The sequence below is a fragment of the Platalea leucorodia genome (genome assembly GCF_965183815.1).
Source record: "Platalea leucorodia genome assembly, chromosome: 8".
Taxonomy (NCBI): domain Eukaryota; kingdom Metazoa; phylum Chordata; class Aves; order Pelecaniformes; family Threskiornithidae; genus Platalea; species Platalea leucorodia.
This window is the reverse complement of record NC_138830.1, coordinates 55,314,890-55,336,027: the sequence shown is the minus strand read 5'-3', so window position 1 is coordinate 55,336,027 and position 21,138 is coordinate 55,314,890. Positions and strand designations below refer to the sequence as shown.

At 40.2% G+C, this 21,138-nt stretch overlaps 1 protein-coding gene across 5 annotated transcripts in view; it reads right to left on the bottom strand.

The window, feature by feature from the left end:
* Positions 1 to 619: 619 nt before the first annotated feature.
* The window catches only part of BANP (BTG3 associated nuclear protein), a 154,413-nt gene continuing 133,894 nt past the window's right edge, over positions 620 to 21,138 (bottom strand). Inside the window, exons 13-15 of one of the 5 annotated variants that reach the window (XM_082320301.1) lie at positions 6,112 to 6,255; positions 5,605 to 5,667; positions 620 to 1,619 (exon numbers count right to left, since the gene is read on the bottom strand). In XM_082320301.1, coding sequence (XP_082176427.1) covers positions 1,548 to 1,619; positions 5,605 to 5,667; positions 6,112 to 6,255 — 279 coding nt within the window. In that variant the 3' untranslated portion in view covers positions 620 to 1,547. The remainder of the gene's footprint in view (positions 1,620 to 5,604; positions 5,668 to 6,111; positions 6,256 to 21,138) is intronic. The other 4 variants (XM_082320303.1, XM_082320302.1, XM_082320304.1 and 1 more) reach the window with 4 other exon arrangements.

The window sequence follows — 21,138 nt, the reverse complement described above, 5'->3', positions numbered from 1 at the left end:
GCGCCAAGAAACATCCTAAAGAGAAGTAGGAATTTACAGAAAGTGTAATACTTACCAGGGACAACATTCCCAGAAACTGGGTGTGCTTAACCCTTCCTTTCATTAAAAAAAAAAAAAAGTTATCCTGAATTCAACCATGTAGAATTTGTGGCTGTGCCCCATTCATTAAGACATCAAATGCATTATGAGCCATATATTGACAATGACCATATAGCAAGTCAGCTGAAAAACAAATACAAAGCAACATCTCCCCCAGTAAACTCTATATTTTTGTAAGAGGTGCACCATTAAGATAATCAGGTTATAGCAAACGTGTATCCTTTCCACTCAAGCTTAGCAAATATGAAAATGCAGCTTTCTTGAAATCGGTATCAAATTTCCCATAAGTTTCAGTGGAGAGAGCATTTCACCTTGCTGTTGCAGGCTGGATGACAAGATAGGTATCAGACTCTTGCAGCCCAGCTTTTTATGGATGAATCCCAAACTGAGGTAATGCCGCAAATGGCTGGGCAAAGGAGGGAGGAGGAACTGAAAGGGAGAGAGCTCAGAAGAACCGTTCACATTTAAAAAAAATGATTTCATAATTCATTGTATAAAATAGGATTTGCAGACTCAAAAGCTTAACTATCACATTTTTCTTGACTGGAAATTTAGATAACAACACGATCTAAGATTGATATCGTCCTTATAGACTTAATCTTACTTCTCAGTTTGACAGCAGAGCTTGCCAGATAGCGTGTCTTCAAATACTGCAGAACTACACTCTTACAGCAGAGTCCAGTCAAACCGTATTCATTCCTAAGGCAGAGAGCAACTTAGAGCTGCACTGTTCATAAATACACATTTATTTTTCATTAGAAATGCATAATTACAGCATTTAAAAGCATTTTCCCCTAGAAAAGTAGTTAAGCAACAGTACAAACAAAATTGTTAGTCTTGTGCAAATACAGTTTTCATTACACTGAACAGAAAACACCAGCAAAAGGCTAATACTTGCAGTTATGGGATTTTTCTTTTTTTAAATATTTTCCATTTTTGTTATAAACACCATAGCAAATAAAAAAAGCTGTTTAAACAGTGAAAAATATTTGAGCTCTTGATCTTCTATATGTGGTAAAGCAAGTATTGCAAAGCAGCAATACACTTCCTAAGATATCTGCAGACATTCAAATGGCGTATTTCACAGAAGAAATGAACAGGATGAAACATTGATTTAGTCTCATGGTTTTGATTCATTAGATTTCTTTCCCTCTTTCTGAAAGAATGTTTTCTCTTTAAGTGTACCTATGGGCAGGCCACGTATTCTTTCTGAAGGCTAGATTCTCAACTGATGTAGTGATGTAGCTCCGATTTAAGTAAATGGGTCTGAGTTATTCCAGGGGAGGACAACCAGATCATCAGAACCCTGCTATTTGCAGGAGACGTTCCAGGTGTGACCATTAGTCTAACAGGCATTTCCATTCTCCTGTTGTTGCACGAAGACTACAGCACTTAACTTCTGACCGCGGTTGACTGCCATCTCGGTTGACACAGTTTTCGCAATGCTCTTATTGAATTTGGATTGCTCCGTGTTCTATCTGCATCTCTGGCTGGATCGCTGATTGAAGGGTATCAGTGCCCTGCAAAAGGAAACATGAAATCAGTACATCAATACAAAAGCGCTCTCCGTTGGTGTAGCCAAGGGAATGCGAACAAATTATACTAACATAAAGTTCTTGTACATCCCAGTGCAAAATCTGCATGGCTATCAGCTCTGTGACAGAGTTGAAATGGGAATGCACTTACAAAGGCACCAAAAATAACATAAAGAGTCCACATGAAGACTAGGCAGGCTAATGCCCTTCAGGCTGGAAAGAGAAGGCTAAAATAATGAAATCACGATAAGGATCTATAAAACATCGAGTGGCACGAAGAGTGCAAATAGAAAACAATGATTCCCTCTCTTCCCAAAAAAGAACCAGCTCTAAAAAGAAACAAAATAAAGCCCGTGTCCGGCACAACACGTGCCGCAGCTGTGGAAGGACTTGTCCCAGCACGATGTACGCTCGAGGGTACAAGGCAGAGCTGAAGAGTGTTATGGAAGGAAAGTCCACCAAGGGTGATCACAGAAAGACAGTAAGAAGTCCCAGAGCGACAGAACTATTGGAGGCTAAGGAGAGTAAAATTACCTGTTTGCCCTGTGCTTGGAATTTCCCCAGCTGGTGCAGGATACGGTCTAAAACTGCTGACTTTACCCACTGCAGTCTTTCTCTATTTTGTGTAAAATGAGAATAGCGCTACTATAGTGAACTTTTTTCTCAAATCAAATTCTTCCCACAGGCCTGATTCTACTCACTTTCCAAGCGAAATCAGTCCTCCGTGAAAGAATTTAAAGTAAACACAATTGACTTAAGCTTTCAAAGGAAGTCTCCTTAAAAAGTAAATTACTGCCTACCAGTAGTCTGACAATGCTGTGAAAGGATAATCCCACAGCAAACCGTCTTTTTAGCCAAGTTAGCTGGAGTAAGCAAAACTAGATTATGAAACAAACTCCATCTTTAGATCCATAAGATGAATAGCATTTAAGAACAGCTGTATTGGCTTGGATAAAGTCCATCACACCCAATAAGCCTTCCCCTGATAGCAGCCAGTATCACAAGCACAGATAAACTACGAGAAAAGGGCAAGAATTTAATGATATTTTCCTGCACACTCCCACAGATCCCAGAGATCTGCCCTTGGTGGATTTTTCCCTCCATAAATTCATCTAATAGACGCTTTATGTAACGTCCTGGATCGAGAATTATTTCTGTGGCAGTAATTCTGTTATGAAAAAGACTTACTCGAAGCCCTGCGTTATGCTCTCAGCCTAATATCCGCAAGATGATCCACAAAGGCACGAGGGTGGAAACTCAACCAGATTTCCCATCCTTTAGGTTTTACTATACAGTCACCACTTATTCAAATGAAAATGCTGGAGGTTCAAAATTATAAAGCATTGCTCCTAAATTAAGGTTTTGTTGTCAAATTATTTCTCTTCATCTCTCGGCCTTGTTGCCAGTAACTGCACACAGCTACAAGATTTTATTCCTGTTCAACGTTATGGGTAATTTGGTGTTCACTTAAATATCCAATAAATTAGTGCCAAAGTGGTGAATAATTCTATCAGATTGCTAAATTTGATAGCGGGTAAGTTTTCAAGTGACCGGCAAAGTTTTCTTTCCCATTAGAGGAAAACTGTATTGAAGTCATATAATTATCAAATAATAGGGACAACAGCAATGCTGAATATTTATCCAGCGTTCAGACCAGGAGTAGAAGACTGCCCAAAGGGATTAGAAGCACGCTTTAGATTTGGAATTACGTTTTTTCCCAAATCTAACAAAATTTACCACCAGCATGTGAATTTGAGCACAGAATTAATCCAAATAGTCTTTGTCATTATCACATTCTGTATTTCTAAATTTTGCAAGCTGCTATAACTAAGAATGCTATCGAGACATGAAAACAAGCCAACTAAACCTAAATCCCCAAATGCGTCTGATTTCAAGCTATGCCTCCCTCCGTACATGCATTTGCAATTTTATGCCAGCAAACCGCTGTTCATATATTAATAGTTTATGCTTATGTATGTGATTTAGGGTCACTGCGAAGCTGTCAGAATCCTAGCTGTTAATACTTCTGTCTAGAGCCAATTTGCAAATACAAAATCGTGCATGACTACATTGAAAATACGAAGTTGAAGTGCGTATCGCTGTCTGCTTCAGCTGAAGCCAGAGAAGGGATTCATTTCAAATAGCCTCGCTCCTACCTTCAGCTTTGCATGTAAGATTGCTTGCAAAGGCATGGCTTTCAAGAAAAAAGGTCAGAAATCTGGTATCTTGTTTTCAGACATTAAATAAATTTGCAGTTGTGGTGTTTCAAACAAGGAATTTGTGTAAAGCATAGCATCCGACCCAGGTGGATAATAAACTCCATTTTTATAAGCTTTGCTTGATAAATAGATTCAAAATCATTGAGAACATCTCAGCACCCTGGCAAAGAACCATATGAAAACAGATAAAAGCGTCACGACAGCCTCACTGACAGGGTTTTCCCTTCAGATAAGACCTTTCCCTTCAGATAAGAGATAGAAGATGAGCAGGACTATTCCACAATTTTAGCCAAAAAAGCTAATGGGCTATCCATATGACTCGGAGTAATGCAAATACTAAGGTGGGTTCTCCAATTCATTAACAGACCCTGAGTTTTTAGTTTGTGTAAACCGAGGAAATATTTATGGCAAATTTATTTTTAGTCTTGTCTGTTTTTCCTTTCCTACTCTTCTTATTTCACATTCCTTTTCTGCTTCTCTTCAGCTTTGTATAAATCTCTGCTGTTAACCACCAAATTAAAACCCAACACGGTGCAAAGTGTCCCTGAAAAGTAACTCCTCTGGTGGCTGCCAGCCGCGTGGGAGATGGATGCCAATGTTTATAAGTGAACTCCGTAACCTCCTGGCCATCAGAGGTGGTAGCTGAGAAGGGAGGACAGGTACAAGGAACAGACCCAGGAGAAAGTCCGTGGGAGGTAAAGCTGAGAATTTCCCAGGCCTGGAGTGAGGACAGCGGCACGAGAAACACCTCTCCCTACCTGACACCTAGATGCTTTATTAATTGCATGGGACCAGCAGTACTTGAGGATTTTTAAGAAATAAGGCACGATCCCTGTAGCAACACTCTTATCATCCAGTGTACTATTACAAGTGACTATGAATAAAATCTTGAGAAGGTTAGTGCAGAGACAAATCTAGAAAAGAGAGAAAAACGCCTATTAAGGGCTCATCTACACGGGAAGATCAGTGTACTGAAAACTGGAATGTAATCTTCCAGCACAGCACACTCACATGCCAGGCAGTCTGATCCTTTTTGGCAGGGAGCAAAATATTTCTGGAAAGCACTTTGTAGCACCCAGGTGGGGAGCCAGCGTGGACTGGGGCACCTAAGAGAGCTCAGAGCTCTGGCCTCCCTGCCTGCACCAGCCAGCGCAGACGGCGCTTCGGCAGTATGCAACACAGCTCCATCTTTTGTTTGAGGCCCTCTTTGCCACTGGAATAACTAACGTGCTCTAACCTCACATAGCAAACTGATCTGCAGATTGCCTTGCCCGTGGAAGAAGCTCTTGAGTTTCATGCACGCAAAGTCTGGACACGATTCCCTTGACTTCTTATGGAATTCCACCTCCCCACCCTCCAAGAGACTCAATATCCAAATATTTGTAGCCAGATCAGAATTCTCTACGAAACTGGGTATGTATCGGGCAAAAATCCACTCTAATATTGGCTGCTAAGGATACCATTATATTTTGGCTAGCAAGCAACAGCTTGTTTGTCACAACCACTCGGCATTCTCTAGAAAAGAAGCCCACTAAGCGGGGTTCACAGAAGAATGCGTAACCATCTTCAGAAAAATTTCTGACAACTCTTTTAAGGCAGCATTCTTGTACTGTCACCAGTCAAAGCTTCAAGCTGATGAGAAACTGTTTCTAGGCTCAGATACATGACTGTTCAAACTGATTTAAAAAGGAAAAAAAAAAAAAAAAAGATAATTCCTCCACTGTAATTGAGAGGATCAAGTGTTCACTTACAATTGCTAACATTGCGACTCCTGCGGGAAATCCAGGCTGTTGATCAAAATAACTGGAAAACTGCTGTCAGAAAGGGAATAACATTTTTAAGAGAAACCTCAGTCTGAAAAATACTTTTTGGATAGATTCCAAGCAAGTTTTTTTTCCCCTGTCCTTCAATATGGCTCTCAGCCTTCAAGGATGCAGAAAAACAATGATGACCAAAATAACTATTCTCTAGAGGCATTGAGCAAGAACATGGAAGCAGGGATAGTCAAAGACCATTTATACCTTTAACAAAATTATGTTTCTTATTGTAAATGTTTTGGGAGTTTTTTTGGGTTTTGCGGGGTTTTTTGGTTTTGTTTTGGTTTTTTTTGGTTTTTTGGGTTTTTTTTTTTACGGTTTGGAAACAGGATCATAAACTCATTGGGACTGCAGTGTTTGTGGATAGTTATACAGTTCATCTGACAGATGTTTCAATCAAGTTAAGTACATTCACATTTCAAAAAAAATATATACACTTACTTGATTAGTTGCCGAGTGGTCTGTTACTGGTGTCAGCTGCACATATTGGACTTGGATATCGCTCCCTTGGAGCGGGGATCCATCAACACCCCCTGACGCAGGCTCAGCAGAAGCAACCGCTATCAGCTGAGCACCCTGCAACACCTGCAGGGAGAGTAATGGAGAAAGCAGCTTGTAAACCACCACAATCAGAAATGCATTATGAACCACCTAACTTAAAACAGATGCAAAACCGAAGACCAGTAAAAAGAAACACAAGAAAACTTGTCTATCAGTAACAGTTGCTTTAAATCATGTGGGTTCCCGAGAGGACGTGGTACGCATATGGGAAGATTCCCATGCTAGATGCTCGCCGCATTTTGCCGTATGAGATTCCTAATTCTATTAATGATTATTGCAAAGACTAAGTGAGACAGACTGAGCAGGTTCCACCGAGCGTGCTAACGTCAAGGGCTCACAACAAGATCCCCGAGTAGTGCTTTTACTGTTACACAAGCAGGCCCAAGGTACTCCTGACAGCCAAAGGCACTCCACTTTGGACAACTCATTACAGTCATGTTCATATTCCTAGCACATACGGAGGTGTAGATTTAAGAATTACTGCTAATTAATGCTTGCTTTAAACACACCTGCATTTGACTGGTGAAGACTGTAAGTCCCCTATAGGCTTCAAAAACCAAAGAACAGTTGATCCACCTAGAAGTGCTTACTTAAAAAGGTTCTTGTGATTAGACTGATTTTAACTTACTTGAAACACAAATCAGAATAAAATACATGTATGCAAACAATGACGAGTCCCCAGTCTCATTTTTAAAGTCGGCTAAAATATTCATATCTCATAAAACATATTCAGTTTTAATTTCTATATGCCGCGAACGATGTATTTTTAAACTACGGTATTTGAACCGCAGCAAACAAAAGACATCTTTCAAACGAAGGAAAGAGAACAAAGAACAAAAATAACATTCTTAACAAAGGTTTTTCTTAACAAAGTATGATTTCTCAGCTGATCTGCGGTGGGTGGCCATGAAGGAGTGGGCAGACCAGAATTTCTCTAGGGAGTGTGGGAGGCAAAAAGAGGTGAACTCCATAAATGACCTTTAGGGGTGTTGTCAGGATTTTATAGGGATCTTGGGTGTTCTGAGATACGGTCAGCATCAAACTGCAAAAGGATGCTACATTTTGTTTTTACAGGAGTAAGCAAAATTCCCTCGTCCTGCGGTATTTGTTTTGGAACTATACGACACATACTGTCAGAACCACATCACAGTCTGTCCTATTGATTACCTGCAGGTCTTAAATGTATTTTTTCTCATTTATTTCTGAACTACAAACTTCAGAACGCCTGTGAGCGACTGAACAAGCCCATCATTCTCACATACAAACTGTTTTACAACAAAGAAGCCTAAAACTTATAACAGTACCGGCTTCCCTGTTTTATTGTATGTTCTCCCCGTGCACTTCAAAAGAACTCCCTCCTACAGCACACACTCTGGCGAAGACCAAAGAACTCCGTTATCTGTTATCTTATACCAAAGCTAGGAGATTCCTAGTGATAATCTACCTTTACCCCCCTGCCTACAAACCCCCTCCCCAGCAATACTTGCATAAAATACTTTTTGCTGCCACATTACACTCAACCATTTGCATGAAACCCATAGGGACGTGCTTTTCCTATTGTGCCTTCCTGCTGGATAAACTATTTGGATTTAAGCTTTCATTCACAAAGAAACGGGAAGCGTTTTTATAGGATGTAATGATGAAGCTGAGCTAGTTTTCAGAGGTAAAATGGACAACGTGCCAACATCAGCAGGGGCTGAGAAGCCTGGGTGTTTCTGAATTTCCATTGACAAGGTCATAGATCGATTGCTGCTGCTCCGTTCCCCGCAACTAGCCAGATTAAAACCAACCCAGTTAAGCTTAAATGTGCTCCAATCCCAATTCCAGACTACAGCAGTGATAGCTATGAAAAAACCAGATGGATAAATTGGAGAGATAAGACATCAAACGTTATAAAAATCGCCATTAGTATAGGTTTGGCGCCTTTGGCACGTCCTGTTTGCGCAGACCCCTCGACCGCAGGCTTCAGTATTCAGGATCGGAACCGGCGTGGCCAAGCGAGGCAGATTGCTTCCCGCTAGCATTACACCAAACTGTCTGGGGTTTGCAAACCAGGTGATTGGCTCTAAATTGAATGTCGCACTGATATGTTTATTCTTTACCGATTGCCGCCTTTGTATTTTTCCCTATAGCTAGAAAACGTGTTAGGATGCTTGGAAGCCAGGAAAAGGCCATTTTTCAAAACTAAGAACGATTTCGCTTCTGAAGGCTTCTCTTTATCCATTTCTCCGTCATGCACAGTCTACTTAATACGTGTTTAAAATCACTTAAAAAAAAAGGAAAAGAATCTGTCTGGACTTTGAAAACCCAAAGAAGAACAATCTAATGCTGAAAAAGGCTTCTTAATGTTTTCCACTCAACACATACTAACATTAATAGTTGTCTTACATTTCATTAACCACTGCCTAGCTTGTTATTGTGGCGTAACTGGCTATATAAGGAGTCACTGAACAAACGAGAATAAAAGCAAGAACAGGGGAAAGATCCCAGTTTTAAATTAAACCATCTGGCTGAACTTTAAATGAAGGAATGAACAACAAGCTCTTCTTAATATCTGCAGAGTTTATATACAGCACTCTGTGTTGATAAATATTTTGTTCAGAAAAAGCCCAACTCGGGCAAACAGAGTGGCAGGTTTGGTTACGGCCCTTGGATTCTGCTTGCATTTGCAATTTTGCTTTACGTAACACGGCGTTTGTGGAGGAGCTGGGTAACAAAGCCTTTCGCAAATGGGGCAGGTGTAAGCATACGGCTTTTCTTTGGCTGCTCACTTGACCTCCAGACCCATACTTTAACTTTGTAATTCTTACCTGCCCTTGACCTTAAAATAAAGGAATTGTACCAAAAAAATAAACAATCCGCCCTGAAAATGAACTTCTCTTCCCAGTTCCGCTGGGCTTCTCTAACATCCTGCCTTACTGGTCCAAAACAGGTAACAGAAGATGGTTAAACTGAAAAATTAATAAACTTCACTTCTAACAAGGTTGATTAATTCATGCTCTAAACACACACAGAGAACAAGAAGCTTGAAGTCACCCTTCCCTTAGGCACAAAAGCATGGAAGTACCTGACACGGAGCGCCGCTCAAGCTAACGCGAGCTAGTGAGGGTTCAAGCCAATGCTGAAAGCAATCCTAAAAAAGACTGCCTTTAAAATTAACAAGCAGACCAAAAAAAGTCTTCGTAAAATAATTGAGTGGAGTACTAAGAAAAAGTACATTTGGTCATCTATTATTGCTTGCTGTCAGTGGTAAAAAGTTGTTTTTTCTGCCTTAGTTATAAAAAGTTGTCCTGACAGCGATGAGATCTTTAGCTCTCGCGGAGCCGAAGCCCACTCTTTACATTGCACAATTATTTCCACTGCAAGCCTAAGCAATTGCACAGCTGGAACAGAGCAGCTCGCCCAATTCTGCTGTTCTTGCAGCTTGCAGTTCGAACCACGGATACATGCTTTTCCCCAAATAGAAAACCTAGTGAAAAATGTTTATCAAGAAAAATCAGAATACTTCAGGAAATGTCTGTAAGGTATTTGAGAGTATCTTTGAGATGTATGTATTTGAGAATGCTTTGAAGCTCCCAATACTCTCGAGCCCATTTTGGGACCTGGCCCGATCTTTGCAACCCTTCACGTCCCAAACCTTGCTGCCTCAAAGATTACCACATTGCGTGGTGAGCCCGGCGAAGACAACTTGCCTAAATTAAAATGCAAGCATGAAAGAGCCCCTTCCCTCACTATTGCCATCACCTTTCAGAATAAGAAAATGTGCCCTGACACCTTCAGCCAGAAATACAAATGCATTTCTATTAGTTTTGATTTTAAATGGTCCGAGAAATACTAGAAGGAACGGTAGTTTGTTCGGATGTGTAAAATGAAGTGTGAACTCTTGGCATTGTTAGTGAACACAGAACCACAGTCTCTTTGACCATTTATTTTCCTTAAAGCTCTGGAAGCTTTCAGTGAGAGATACCAGAGCTGACAGACGGGATGAAGTGAGCTACGGGACCCTCCGACCCACTCATACTGTGCCCATACCTAGCTTATCTGTCCCTCCTTACAGCAACGTTAACACAAACCCAGGCTTCCCAGTCAGGACTGTCATGGAAGCCCAGACCCTCGCAGCGGTAGCCCACTGACCTCAGGCTTGGCCTTTCTCTATTTTTCTTTTTCTTTCGGCCCCTCTCCACCTTTTTTCCTCTATCATTCTCTCTTCAAAGTCTTGATGATTTGGGACATGCAAGCTATTGAGCCTGGAGGTCCTGGATTCCTATTTTTTGTCCCTTCTTCAATAAGATCCTTGCCATATAAAATGTAATAATAAAATTAGTAGTAATAATGAAAACCAGCTACTTTCTCTGCTCCCTTCCTTTCCATTTAAAGACCATTTTAGCCCATAACTAATAGTTCCCATTTAACATTCAACTGCCAGGGCAGGAAATTAAATTTTTAAAAAAAGATTAAAATGTAATAGGTTTTCCTTCAGTTTCTTCCAAACTTATTCAAGCATAGTTTCCAACATGGTTCAATTCCTATCACATCCTCTGCTGATTTTACTTATCACTGAGAACTATTCTTCTAGAAGCCCGTAACTTAAAACTGTTCTCTAGACCCCAACCATGAAAAATAGGCAACTGTTTTGGGAGAGCTGAAGTTTGTTTACCAAAAAAGCCCATTCCTCAGTCTGGTCCTCGCCAGATTGAGCCTTCTGAAACACATTCTTGCTACTGTTGTTGTGAGTCTTTTTATGAATCTAGGCAAACGCATATGTTTGCCTACCTATAAAAAGCTCAAAAACAAGACACATTGGGATTTTAGTGTATTTTTTCCATCGTTTCTTCCCATTTCTACTGCAGGAATGCAATAAAAGATGACATTTCTTTTAAAAATGAGGTTTTAAATCACTGAAAGAGTGGTTGTTTATAGAAGGTTCACATCTGAAAATCCTGTAACGCTTATAGCCAGCAAGTAACCGTCTCAGCAAACGGGGCACAAAAGGCATGAGCTGTGCATAGGAAAAAGGAAAGATCTCAGTGGCGTGCTCTAGCTAAAACATTGGTAAAAAGGATAGTTTGGGCCCCAAAAGTGTAAGGATGGTCATGGGTTTAGATGATTCTTATAAAACGAAAAATTGAGAAAATACCTGCTTATCATCCTCCCACGCTGCCATTCATCACTGATGGCAAAACTACATGAATACATTCAAATAGCAAACACGGCTCCTTCAAATGATAAGAATCTCTGCTGATAAATATGTTCGCTTAAATAAGATAGCTCCCTCTAGCTGATTCTCTTCAGGCTTAAAGTTTTCTTCATGGAGCCTGAAGACTAAAAACATCCACTGTATTTAGTGCCAACAAAACACTTTTTTAGTGGATTTACAGGCTTATAGATGAGTTAACTTGGGGCAACTAGGCACTATATTTAGGTGCAGAACTCATTAATTTCTGATACTAAAAAGTTTTGAGTTCTGGAAAACGTCAGAGGCTTAGACTAATCAAGGTCTCCGTCACCTTGGCATTTACTAAGGAATCTGGAACAGGCAAGGCAGAATGCCGAAAGAACGGAGCTGTAAGAAAAAACCCCAATATTTTCTTCCATAAGACTGTCTTTCCTAGTTCTTAATTTCACTCGATGAAGCACAGCAAGACTCAACACTAGGAAACAAGTCCAGTATGGAGGATCCTAAAGTATTAAAGGAAAATTGGAAACATGGTCTACTTTACGCTCCTTCCTCTTTAAGCCATCGGGTCAATTGAACCAAGGTCAAATGTATTGAAAAGCTCCTATCTGATGGCAGCTGATACACAGTTATTTTGGTGATTTTACAGTCCAGTTCCAATAAAATTGAAGTATTAACGTGACAAAAAGGAGTGGCAGCAAAGGACAGGCTGACCCAACTGTTCTCGAAGAAGCAGTCATCTTCACGCTAAGATCACGCAGTATTCATTGAAAACCACTGTAACCCTTGCGCTGTGTTTAGCTATGCCATATGTATATAAAGAATGCATATAGCCTGATGATGCCTTGTCTTTCCAGAGAAATAAATTCACATTCATCCTGTAATTCTTCAGAACAAATACACAGCTGACAACATGGACCGAGGATCACTACATGCTGCTGCATACTTTCTACGCTGTACTTAAAATTAAACAATAAGTATTTTGACAGAATTACAAGACAGTTTTAAGGACTAAGTTTTATCTTCCAAACTTTTCAAAATATTAACAGCAATAAAGGACTGGAAGTTCCTCTTCCAAAAAGATAAGGCAGACAGATGGCTCACAGTGCTGCAGAGAATATCTGCAGCTTTTCTCTCTCAGTAACTAGTGATGAGAAGCACACAGAGGGGTGAGTAAGCACATGGAAGATGTAACCCGTCCTTTAGATCATTTATTGGCAGCCTTTTTTAAGCAGAAGCCTCCAAAATACAAGGCCTCTTCTTTTTAAGGTGCATTTTTATGGCTGCTGTATGTCTGACTTCAAACTACTAAGATCACACTAAAGTAAAGGAAAAAGCCAAAATACATACCACTCGCATTTTTTCCAAACTAATTGCATATATTAATTTCTTATTTTTCAAGCTGAACTTGTTCTGATTATCATTTCATTATTACCAGCATCACTACAAGAGACCAAAGCCTGTAGGCCGTAACGTGTACTCCAATGTTTCATATCCAGCCACTAGAGAGTTTCCAGAAACTCATAGTTTAGGGTTTTTTTATTTTACTGTTACACAGGGCTCATCATTGTCTAGTTTGTCTTACATGGCATAAATCAAAGACCCTTAGACAAAGCAATTTCCATGAAAACCACAGCTGCTTTTTGAAGTATCGCATCTCTTTTAGAGGCCATCCCATCTTTATTTTAAATGCTTCAACTGACAGCATAGCATGGAGCATCTAAGAGACTGCCCCATCCTCTGCGTCTTCTCAATACTCCCTGCAGGAAAAGGTTTGGGAGGTGAAAGAAAGACCATATTTTATCCTATCAGGCAGGCCACCAAACACTCACCAGTATAAAAAAAAAGTAATTCTGGAATATTTGTTCTTAGAAAAATACATTACTTGGCATCTAGCTTTATTAAAAGGCAGGTTGAGTCAATCATATCTAGTAATCTAGGTCAGAGTGTAAAAATGACCTGTTACTTTCATTACTTAGCATTTAATTACACTGCCATTTACATATCACTAATTATTCATTTTCTTTCATATCTTTGATTAAAATACTGAATAGCATTAGTCAAAGATATTTGTGGGAAAACAGCAGAAAATACAAATTGGAAGGCTTAGAATTACTTTTTGCAATATATCAACTAAATTCTTTTGAATAAATTTAACACTGGCTTCAATCATTTGCTATAGGGCTACATTTTCAAATGATCGGAACAGCATGTTGGAAATATAAAGCAAGTAAGTATAATGTCAATTAAGCTCACACAACCAAGCCCATTTTTAATAAAATACTGCTGATTCACATTAAGTAGGCTAACATGTTTTAAATCTTGACTAATTACCTTCTAAACTGGGCATATTTATTGAATTAAAAACACGGTTCTCATAACGTCTGTGCGCAGACAACTGATGGCAAAGAAAAGATTCGGCTAGGATGTCCCCTTTCCACGTGAGCAAGATATCAGGTACGGACTGGGCTATGCAGAGAAGAAAAGAGAAGAAAGAAGAAGAAAAAACAAAACAAAACAAAACAAAACAAAAAACACCAAAAAAAGGGTTCTGAGGGACCCAGTGCAACGAAGCAACTTCCCAAGGCGGAGTCCCCGAATGTTGTTGGCAGTTTCCATCACCCAAAATCAGATTGCTCCACTCACCTGGCCTCCAATAGTGCAGTGTTGTATGATAAGGGTTTTGCAGAAAATTGCACGGCAAGAGCTTTGGTACCGTTAAGGTAATAATATATTCCTGTCAAGGTCCCAATATGTTTCTCTTAAAATAAAAGTATGTTTGATCTATGGTAACTGGGAACAATATAAAAAGGATCCGCTGCTCTTAAAGATGAGGGTGTCATTCTGAAGTTAATGAGCTAGTTCATAAAGCTTTACTTAGGGTCCTTTCCTTACTCCAACAACAACTTGTACCTAAATTTGCTATTTATTTCTTACATAAAATGTGCCAATACAAAAATAAATGCAGCATATATAAAGTCTAATATATAGCAGTTCACAGAGAGAGGAACTCTCCCCGCTGTGTATTTCTAAGTGTGCTGAATTGAACCATGCAAAATGTGACCTTAAATCTGTCAAAACTTCATTAACTAACACCCCTACAGAGTCATATAACTGAGAGCACCTCCTTTAAATTCCCCAAACTAAAAGGCATGAAAAGTGAAACTGATTTCAGCTCTACCGAGTGTGGAAAAATGAAAAGAATAATTCCAGAGCACATTTTTATCAGCGGCATTATTTCCTTGCATAACAAATAATAAACCATCTCATCTGCTTTTACTTTGAGTATACACCACAGCACAGCCCTCCTCAGTAATGCCTACTCTGAGATCCCCTTAACGCGCCTGTACAAAACCTGGAGAAATGCATGCACACAAACTGCAGCTATTGTGGTTACTTAAACAAACTTTACAAAAACGTCCATCTTTCTGGCTGCTGCGGTTGGATTGAGCTAGATAAGTGATGGCAAATTGTGGCTTAGTGTATTTAAACCATCTGCATCTTCAAAAGCCCTTTCACAACACACCACCTTATTGCCTAAGATCTCCGTTTCAGCGATCCCCACGGAGAGCGAGGCTCGGCGAGCCCCAGCAGCAAGCCTCTCCCGACCAACTCTTCAGTACAGCCGCCGGTACTTTCCAGCACTATGGTTTTATGGAGGGTAGCAGCCATCAGCGAAATGTTGTAATAGGCCCCGAGCAAAGAAAAATGAGGTGCACAGAACTGCGTGAAGCTTTGAAAGGGAAAGCGTGGCAGAAGTTCATGATCTTTCTTAACATTCCCTGTACAAGCTTGCAAAGAGAAAATGAAAAATAAATATTCTGGGGTCTTTGAAAAGTGTTCACATCTAATTTGGGAAACAAACTGGAGAAACATAAGGGGCAGAAGATGACCAAATTAATACAGTTCATGCTGTCTTTAAAAAAAAAAAAAAAAAAAGGCCACCTGGTCTCACCGTCACTCTCTCTGACCCTTTCCTAAGCACAGTCCAACTGGAATAAGCAACCTGACCCTTTTTATTCACATACAGCATTTAAAAACACATAACATACAAAAACCCCACGAGGCTCACAGTCTCTCCCCCGGTTAAATGCATCCTGCCTACGTTTAAGTGAACACCTAAAGACAAAGGTGCGGTTGTTAAAAGTATCTGGCACCTCCCCGGGGTCCACGCACGTGCTCTTACTGGCAAGCTGGGGGTCCCTCCGCAGACTAACCGCTCCCGTGAGAAGGGGCTGGCATTGAACACAAAAGGGGAATCAGCGTAATTAAAACTTTATCTGTGAACTATTACTCTGGCTGAAAGGGATGGGAAGTTAATTACTAAGAAATAAATGCCTAAATCAAGCTTTGCATCATGTGATCTAAATACAAGGAGATTATATGAAATCCTATCTGTAAGTAGTCCCCGTTTACATCAGCAGTATTTTATTTTAACTCGGTATCACCGGCAGACAGACAGTCACGTATTTGCCAGCATCAACGGATAACAAAGCAAAGCCAGAGGTATTTTCTCAAGATGCTTTGGGGTCACATCCCATGGAAGCCAAGTGGGGTCCTTCCTTTGACTTCAAGTAGAGATGGGCACAGGCCCTAGAAAATGATGTAAAATATACTAAAACAAAACACAGGCTTCCACTGAAAATACATTTTAAACCAGCACATGTGCAAAACAATTATAATTAATTGGCAGTTCAACTGCAGATGTAATTTCAGTAAAAGTTACTTGGTTGCAGAAAGAAGAGTTACCTCATCTAAATTCACTGCATCAAATTAAAGAGGCTATTTGGAAGCACGAGGCTTGTAAGGAAATCTGTATCGTACATCTGACTCATCTTTTGTACGAAGAGACTCTCAGTAAATCACCCACCAAGGGAAACTTCTCAAAACAACTTTATGGTTAACTGACAGCTCTCTCTTCAGATGTTGCCCTTCCCAAACCGTAACCTACGGTTTAATTTCAGCTGTTACACAGAAGGTAGTTTGAGGTACCTGCACCTGCCAGAGTTCCCTAAGGTAGGCAGCTTGGGTATTTGGGGCCCTGACGGCAAGGCTCTGGTTAATCAGTCTCTTCTCTGTATCTCTTTTCTGGTCGACCGATGTTTTACATCCTACGAGCTACACACACGCATATGGAGATGTGACCGCCAGGTCATCAACCCACCAAAAATGATTTCATATATCCCAATCACCTTTCGGCAAGAAAGAAAACAAGACAGAAATACATAACTAAGCATTGCAGCTCAGCCCAGCCTTCGGCATTCTGTTAGAGCTTGCAAAAGCTTTTGAGTTAATTCAATCTAAGGACAGTAAATATTATTCAAATCTATGCAATTGCAACATTTTGTGATGAAATGGCTTACTGTTAGCAGTGAGTACGATCAAATTGATGGAACTACTTCCAAAAGAAAGATTTTTTCAAGAGTGGACAATTAAATCTCTCTACAATAATTCACTATTTTGAGCAATACTAAAGCAGTCTTTGGCTTAAATGTTTTTTTTCCAACAGAATGTTATTTTTGGGTTTTATTCAATGTACAACTGCGTGCTATTAAGAAACGGCCGGACAGTTCAGAGAAAAATACTACAGTGTCAAAGAAATCGTACTAAGCTGGAGCTGCCGAGTGCAAAAGCTCAAGAAACAAGTCATACACGAGTGACCCAGACTCCCTCCGACTGACCAGCACCGATAAAGGTTATTCAAGTGAATAATAAATGGTGACTCACACAGCATCTGGCTGGTGGGAAATTTTTTGTTGTGACATAGCCTAGCCGAGAGGGAGAGGATAACTCAGTCCTAAAGGACTGTCTTCCTTTACGTTTTTATGTGACAAGTCCCTGCTAGTCTAATGAATGTAAACATGGCTTTAAATGTCACCCTGCCGGTCCCATCCTCCAGTCTCCAATTCCTGATGGGATTAGGTATTCTTAAAACAAAAGGTCAAGATAAATGCTCAAGTACTCGCAGCATTTACTGTGAAATTCTGCTAAAGTCTTCAGGCAATTTCAGCAGAAATAGCATTCAATCCTTTCATAAATAACGTAAAACTAGAATTTGGACTCTCAGTGCCGATGAGAGGGTCCATCTCCTCTGATGAGGCTAGTAATAAATATGCCACTTAAAAAGAGTAAGACCAGATCACCGAGGATCTACCAGAATCACACACATCTGTTAGTTTGCTTAAAAACCTCTAAAACAATTTATCAGTTTCTCCTCAGAACAGTGATTTGACTTTGATTCCAGAAAGAAGAGACATTTGGGGAGCACTGCAAATGTTCACATCATAACTGGCAGTGATTTTTTTTTCTTTTACATACTAGCAAAATAACATCCGAGAGTTTGGCTCCCGTCGCTAGGGTAACAAAACACCGCTCCTACCGTACGCCGCAGGAGCCTCCGAGCTCGGAGAAATACGGATGGGGAAAAAAAGCACACGCGACAACGCCGTGAGCCTTTTGTACACAGAGGAACAGAAAAGTTCCAGTAGTGGAATGTTCAGGAAAAGTCCTAAGGAAAAGAAAATGAATATACTACCTCCCACACTTTAATTACGGAATGGCGTAAGCAGCTCAATTTATATCCATCAGTATCAGAAGTACATAATGGCTTCAAAAGCCAAGCAGGAGAAGAATGGTAGGAACAACCACGGCGAGGAGTTAACTGTGACCGTGCCTGAACTATAAATCACAAGTTGGAGAAAGTTCTAAGCCAGCCCTTGTCAATTAAAGAACAGTTAAATAAGAAAGCAGTACTCCTGAGAATGACCTGAATTACATTAATAAGCTTCTTACAGAAACTCGCACAAAAAATAACACTGGAGGCGTAATTCAAGAAGAAATCCCAGGAAGGATAAGCAAAAGTGTAAACTTGACAGAATTCAAGAGCAGATTCAAGCACTCGGGGTTTTTCCCCTTAACGAACCCAAGCCCTAAGGGAAGATGCTCCCTGATTTGCATAGGCAGGAAAGGAATCCAGAACTTGCAAGTGTCCGTCTGTGGTTTTGTTTTTCCACCCAAATCTCAAGATAGAGAGGAAAGACAGATAGCTGTAAGATACCCGGACACAAGGAGTCCCCTTCATGTTACAGCAGGGTATATACATTTCTAAGGGGAATATGTACTCCAGAATTTAGGATAGAAATAAACATATGAAATGGCTGGTTTTTAGAAAGAAAAACACACAAGAACACCTGGACTTCGCAAAATACCCGTACAAAAGATTACAGGGTATCGGTGGGAAGAGAATTAAAATACCCAACTGTATCTCTAATCTTGGCTTCTACCTACTAGTAAAGTTCATGTAAAAAGAATCCGAAATAATAGAAGCTTTATCTACTTCACTTAAATTATTTGCACTGAAAAAGACAGTGTCGCTGTAAACTGCTCAGTGTGTTCCAATGATGACCAAAACTAAAAGCATATGTAATGTATATTATAAGCTATATATCATGTTCCACCTCAGAAAATCTTATGTTTCATGTCAAAAACATTTTCAGACAATAGTTCTCAAGCAAAAGCAATTAGGAAAAATGATTGATTTCTTTCATTAAAGTGGATGTTCTTACCTATACCCACTGTCATTTTTAAAACTATCATCTTTTTGACGAATTTAATAGCGTTAGACAAATCACCATCCTCTGATTTCCATCAAAGTTCACAGATACGACATCAGTTACCTATACTTCTCTCCAGATGAAGCCATACTGTCCCTGCTCCGCTTCTCCATCAGAAGCCTGCTCAGTAACGTAACTTCCCAGGGGCTTTCCCTTTCGCCGAGGCACCAATGGACAAATGCCTCTGACACCCTGGAGAAGAGCTTGGGAATTGGTGCTTCTTTCACTTTGCGCTGATGCAAACATGCTTTTGCTAATTTAAAGTCATAAATTGAAAATGAAGCCTAGCAGAGTGTCTAAGTCGTGTACTACATGTTACGGGACGGCAGATGATACTTCCCCAGTTTTGCAAATGAATTCTTGGTTACTGAATTAATTTCCTCCTTTATTTTTCTCACGTTGGAGCCAGTAACCTGACATTTAAGAATTAAACAAATTCTTAAAAATGTGAATTGCCAGTTACATTCCACATTGGGAACACAAGTAAAAGCATTTTTCTGGTAGTGATTTTCAAAATTTATTTTTTGCTTGCATGTGTTAGCCTACGGAATGAAGTTCTGCAAGTCTGCTTACACGGGAAAGCGTTTTCAGAGGAACTAATATTACAGATGATAACCAAAACTCTGCTGTTTAAACTTTGAACAGAAGAACAGGCAGTGACTGTTTATCCACTTCGCTTCCTGCACTGCTTAGAAAACTGTATCGAGTCATTCTAAACACATTAGGTAACACAAACACCCTGTGCTGCTATAAATCATTAAAATCTCTTTGGTTTTGGGGTGGAAAACAATTGGCACAGTAGTTGAGTGCCTGTTCTCCTCTGTGAATTAAACTTCGACCATATGTCTATTGGCAGGGCAATGTTACCCTTCGGGAGCGCCAGTCTCGGTGGGTCTCCGAGGTCTCGTGCGCTTATCTGCGTACGCTGTCATTTATCCGCCCGTTCGTTTACCGTTCGCGTTCATTTTCCACTCCGGTGAAATCCATGGCAGGCGATTACTTTGGGATGCAATTACAGGAACCATCCATCAGGAACACAGGCTCCGAATCCTCCACGACTTTGCTGTAGAGCTGCAAGCTTCACCTATGTGGAGCTTCCAGACGTTAATGGCCTGCGGTTGAACTTAAATCAGGGTCTCCCATACGGCAATATATTTTGCTACCAGCTGAGCCTCCAGGCCAGCCAAAGGTCTTTACTTTCTGAAGCCACATCCAGATAGCATTTGCATACATGTTAAACTTTCCGATCATCATTTGGATTTTTTAAAATGCATTTTTGAACAACTCTCAATTTTTTTTTTTTTTTTGTGTGAGAAAAGGGAGAGGAATATGGAGCGTGAATTTGAAGCAGACTTCAATGAAAGCTCTGGACCCAAAACTATTGTTTTCTTAGAGCACACATCTGGTTTTCCCCAACATACTGCCAGTTCTGTAACTCAGTTTAATACCCAGCTGGGATAATGTAAAACTAGCATATAACCTAAAATAAATGCTAGAAGCACATATTTTCGTTCAGTAATACTTGTACGCATTAAGTTCAAGTTGACTAATGTTCTACCCACATACCGAAAAGTTTGTATCAATGAAGGGGGAAGAGGAGGGGGAAAAAAAATCACACCCCGAACCAGGCACCGTGCATGTGTGTGGCCACACAACTGGAAACTAGAACTAAAGCTCACCAGAGCGGCGTAAAATCTTGCTTTTAAAAGGTTAAAATTACTTATTTGTACAATCAAAACACAAGTTTTTAAAGCAAAGGCATTTAAAATGCGGTTTTCTCCTAACATCAGAAAGGAATTATCAAAGCGCCTAACGCTAGCGTGCTGCAGGAATGTTCCCCGGGCTGCTGACAGTCTTTTCCCCGACCAACTCAAAACCTTCTCCTTTCGGGTCCGTGGGAAGGACGAATGCCTGCTAACAAAATTTTTAATTCTTAGGAAACCTAAGGCTATTGGAGTGCGTAGAGGAAATTACTAACCAAAGAAAGCTGAATCTACAGAATGCTCTCGTATATAAAATCATCTTCTTTTGGCAACTTTGACGGCCAAACCATAAATCAAAAGCAGCAATAAAAGTGACAACCTGATAATGTTATCCTGAAGGCTGCTAAGAGGTAAG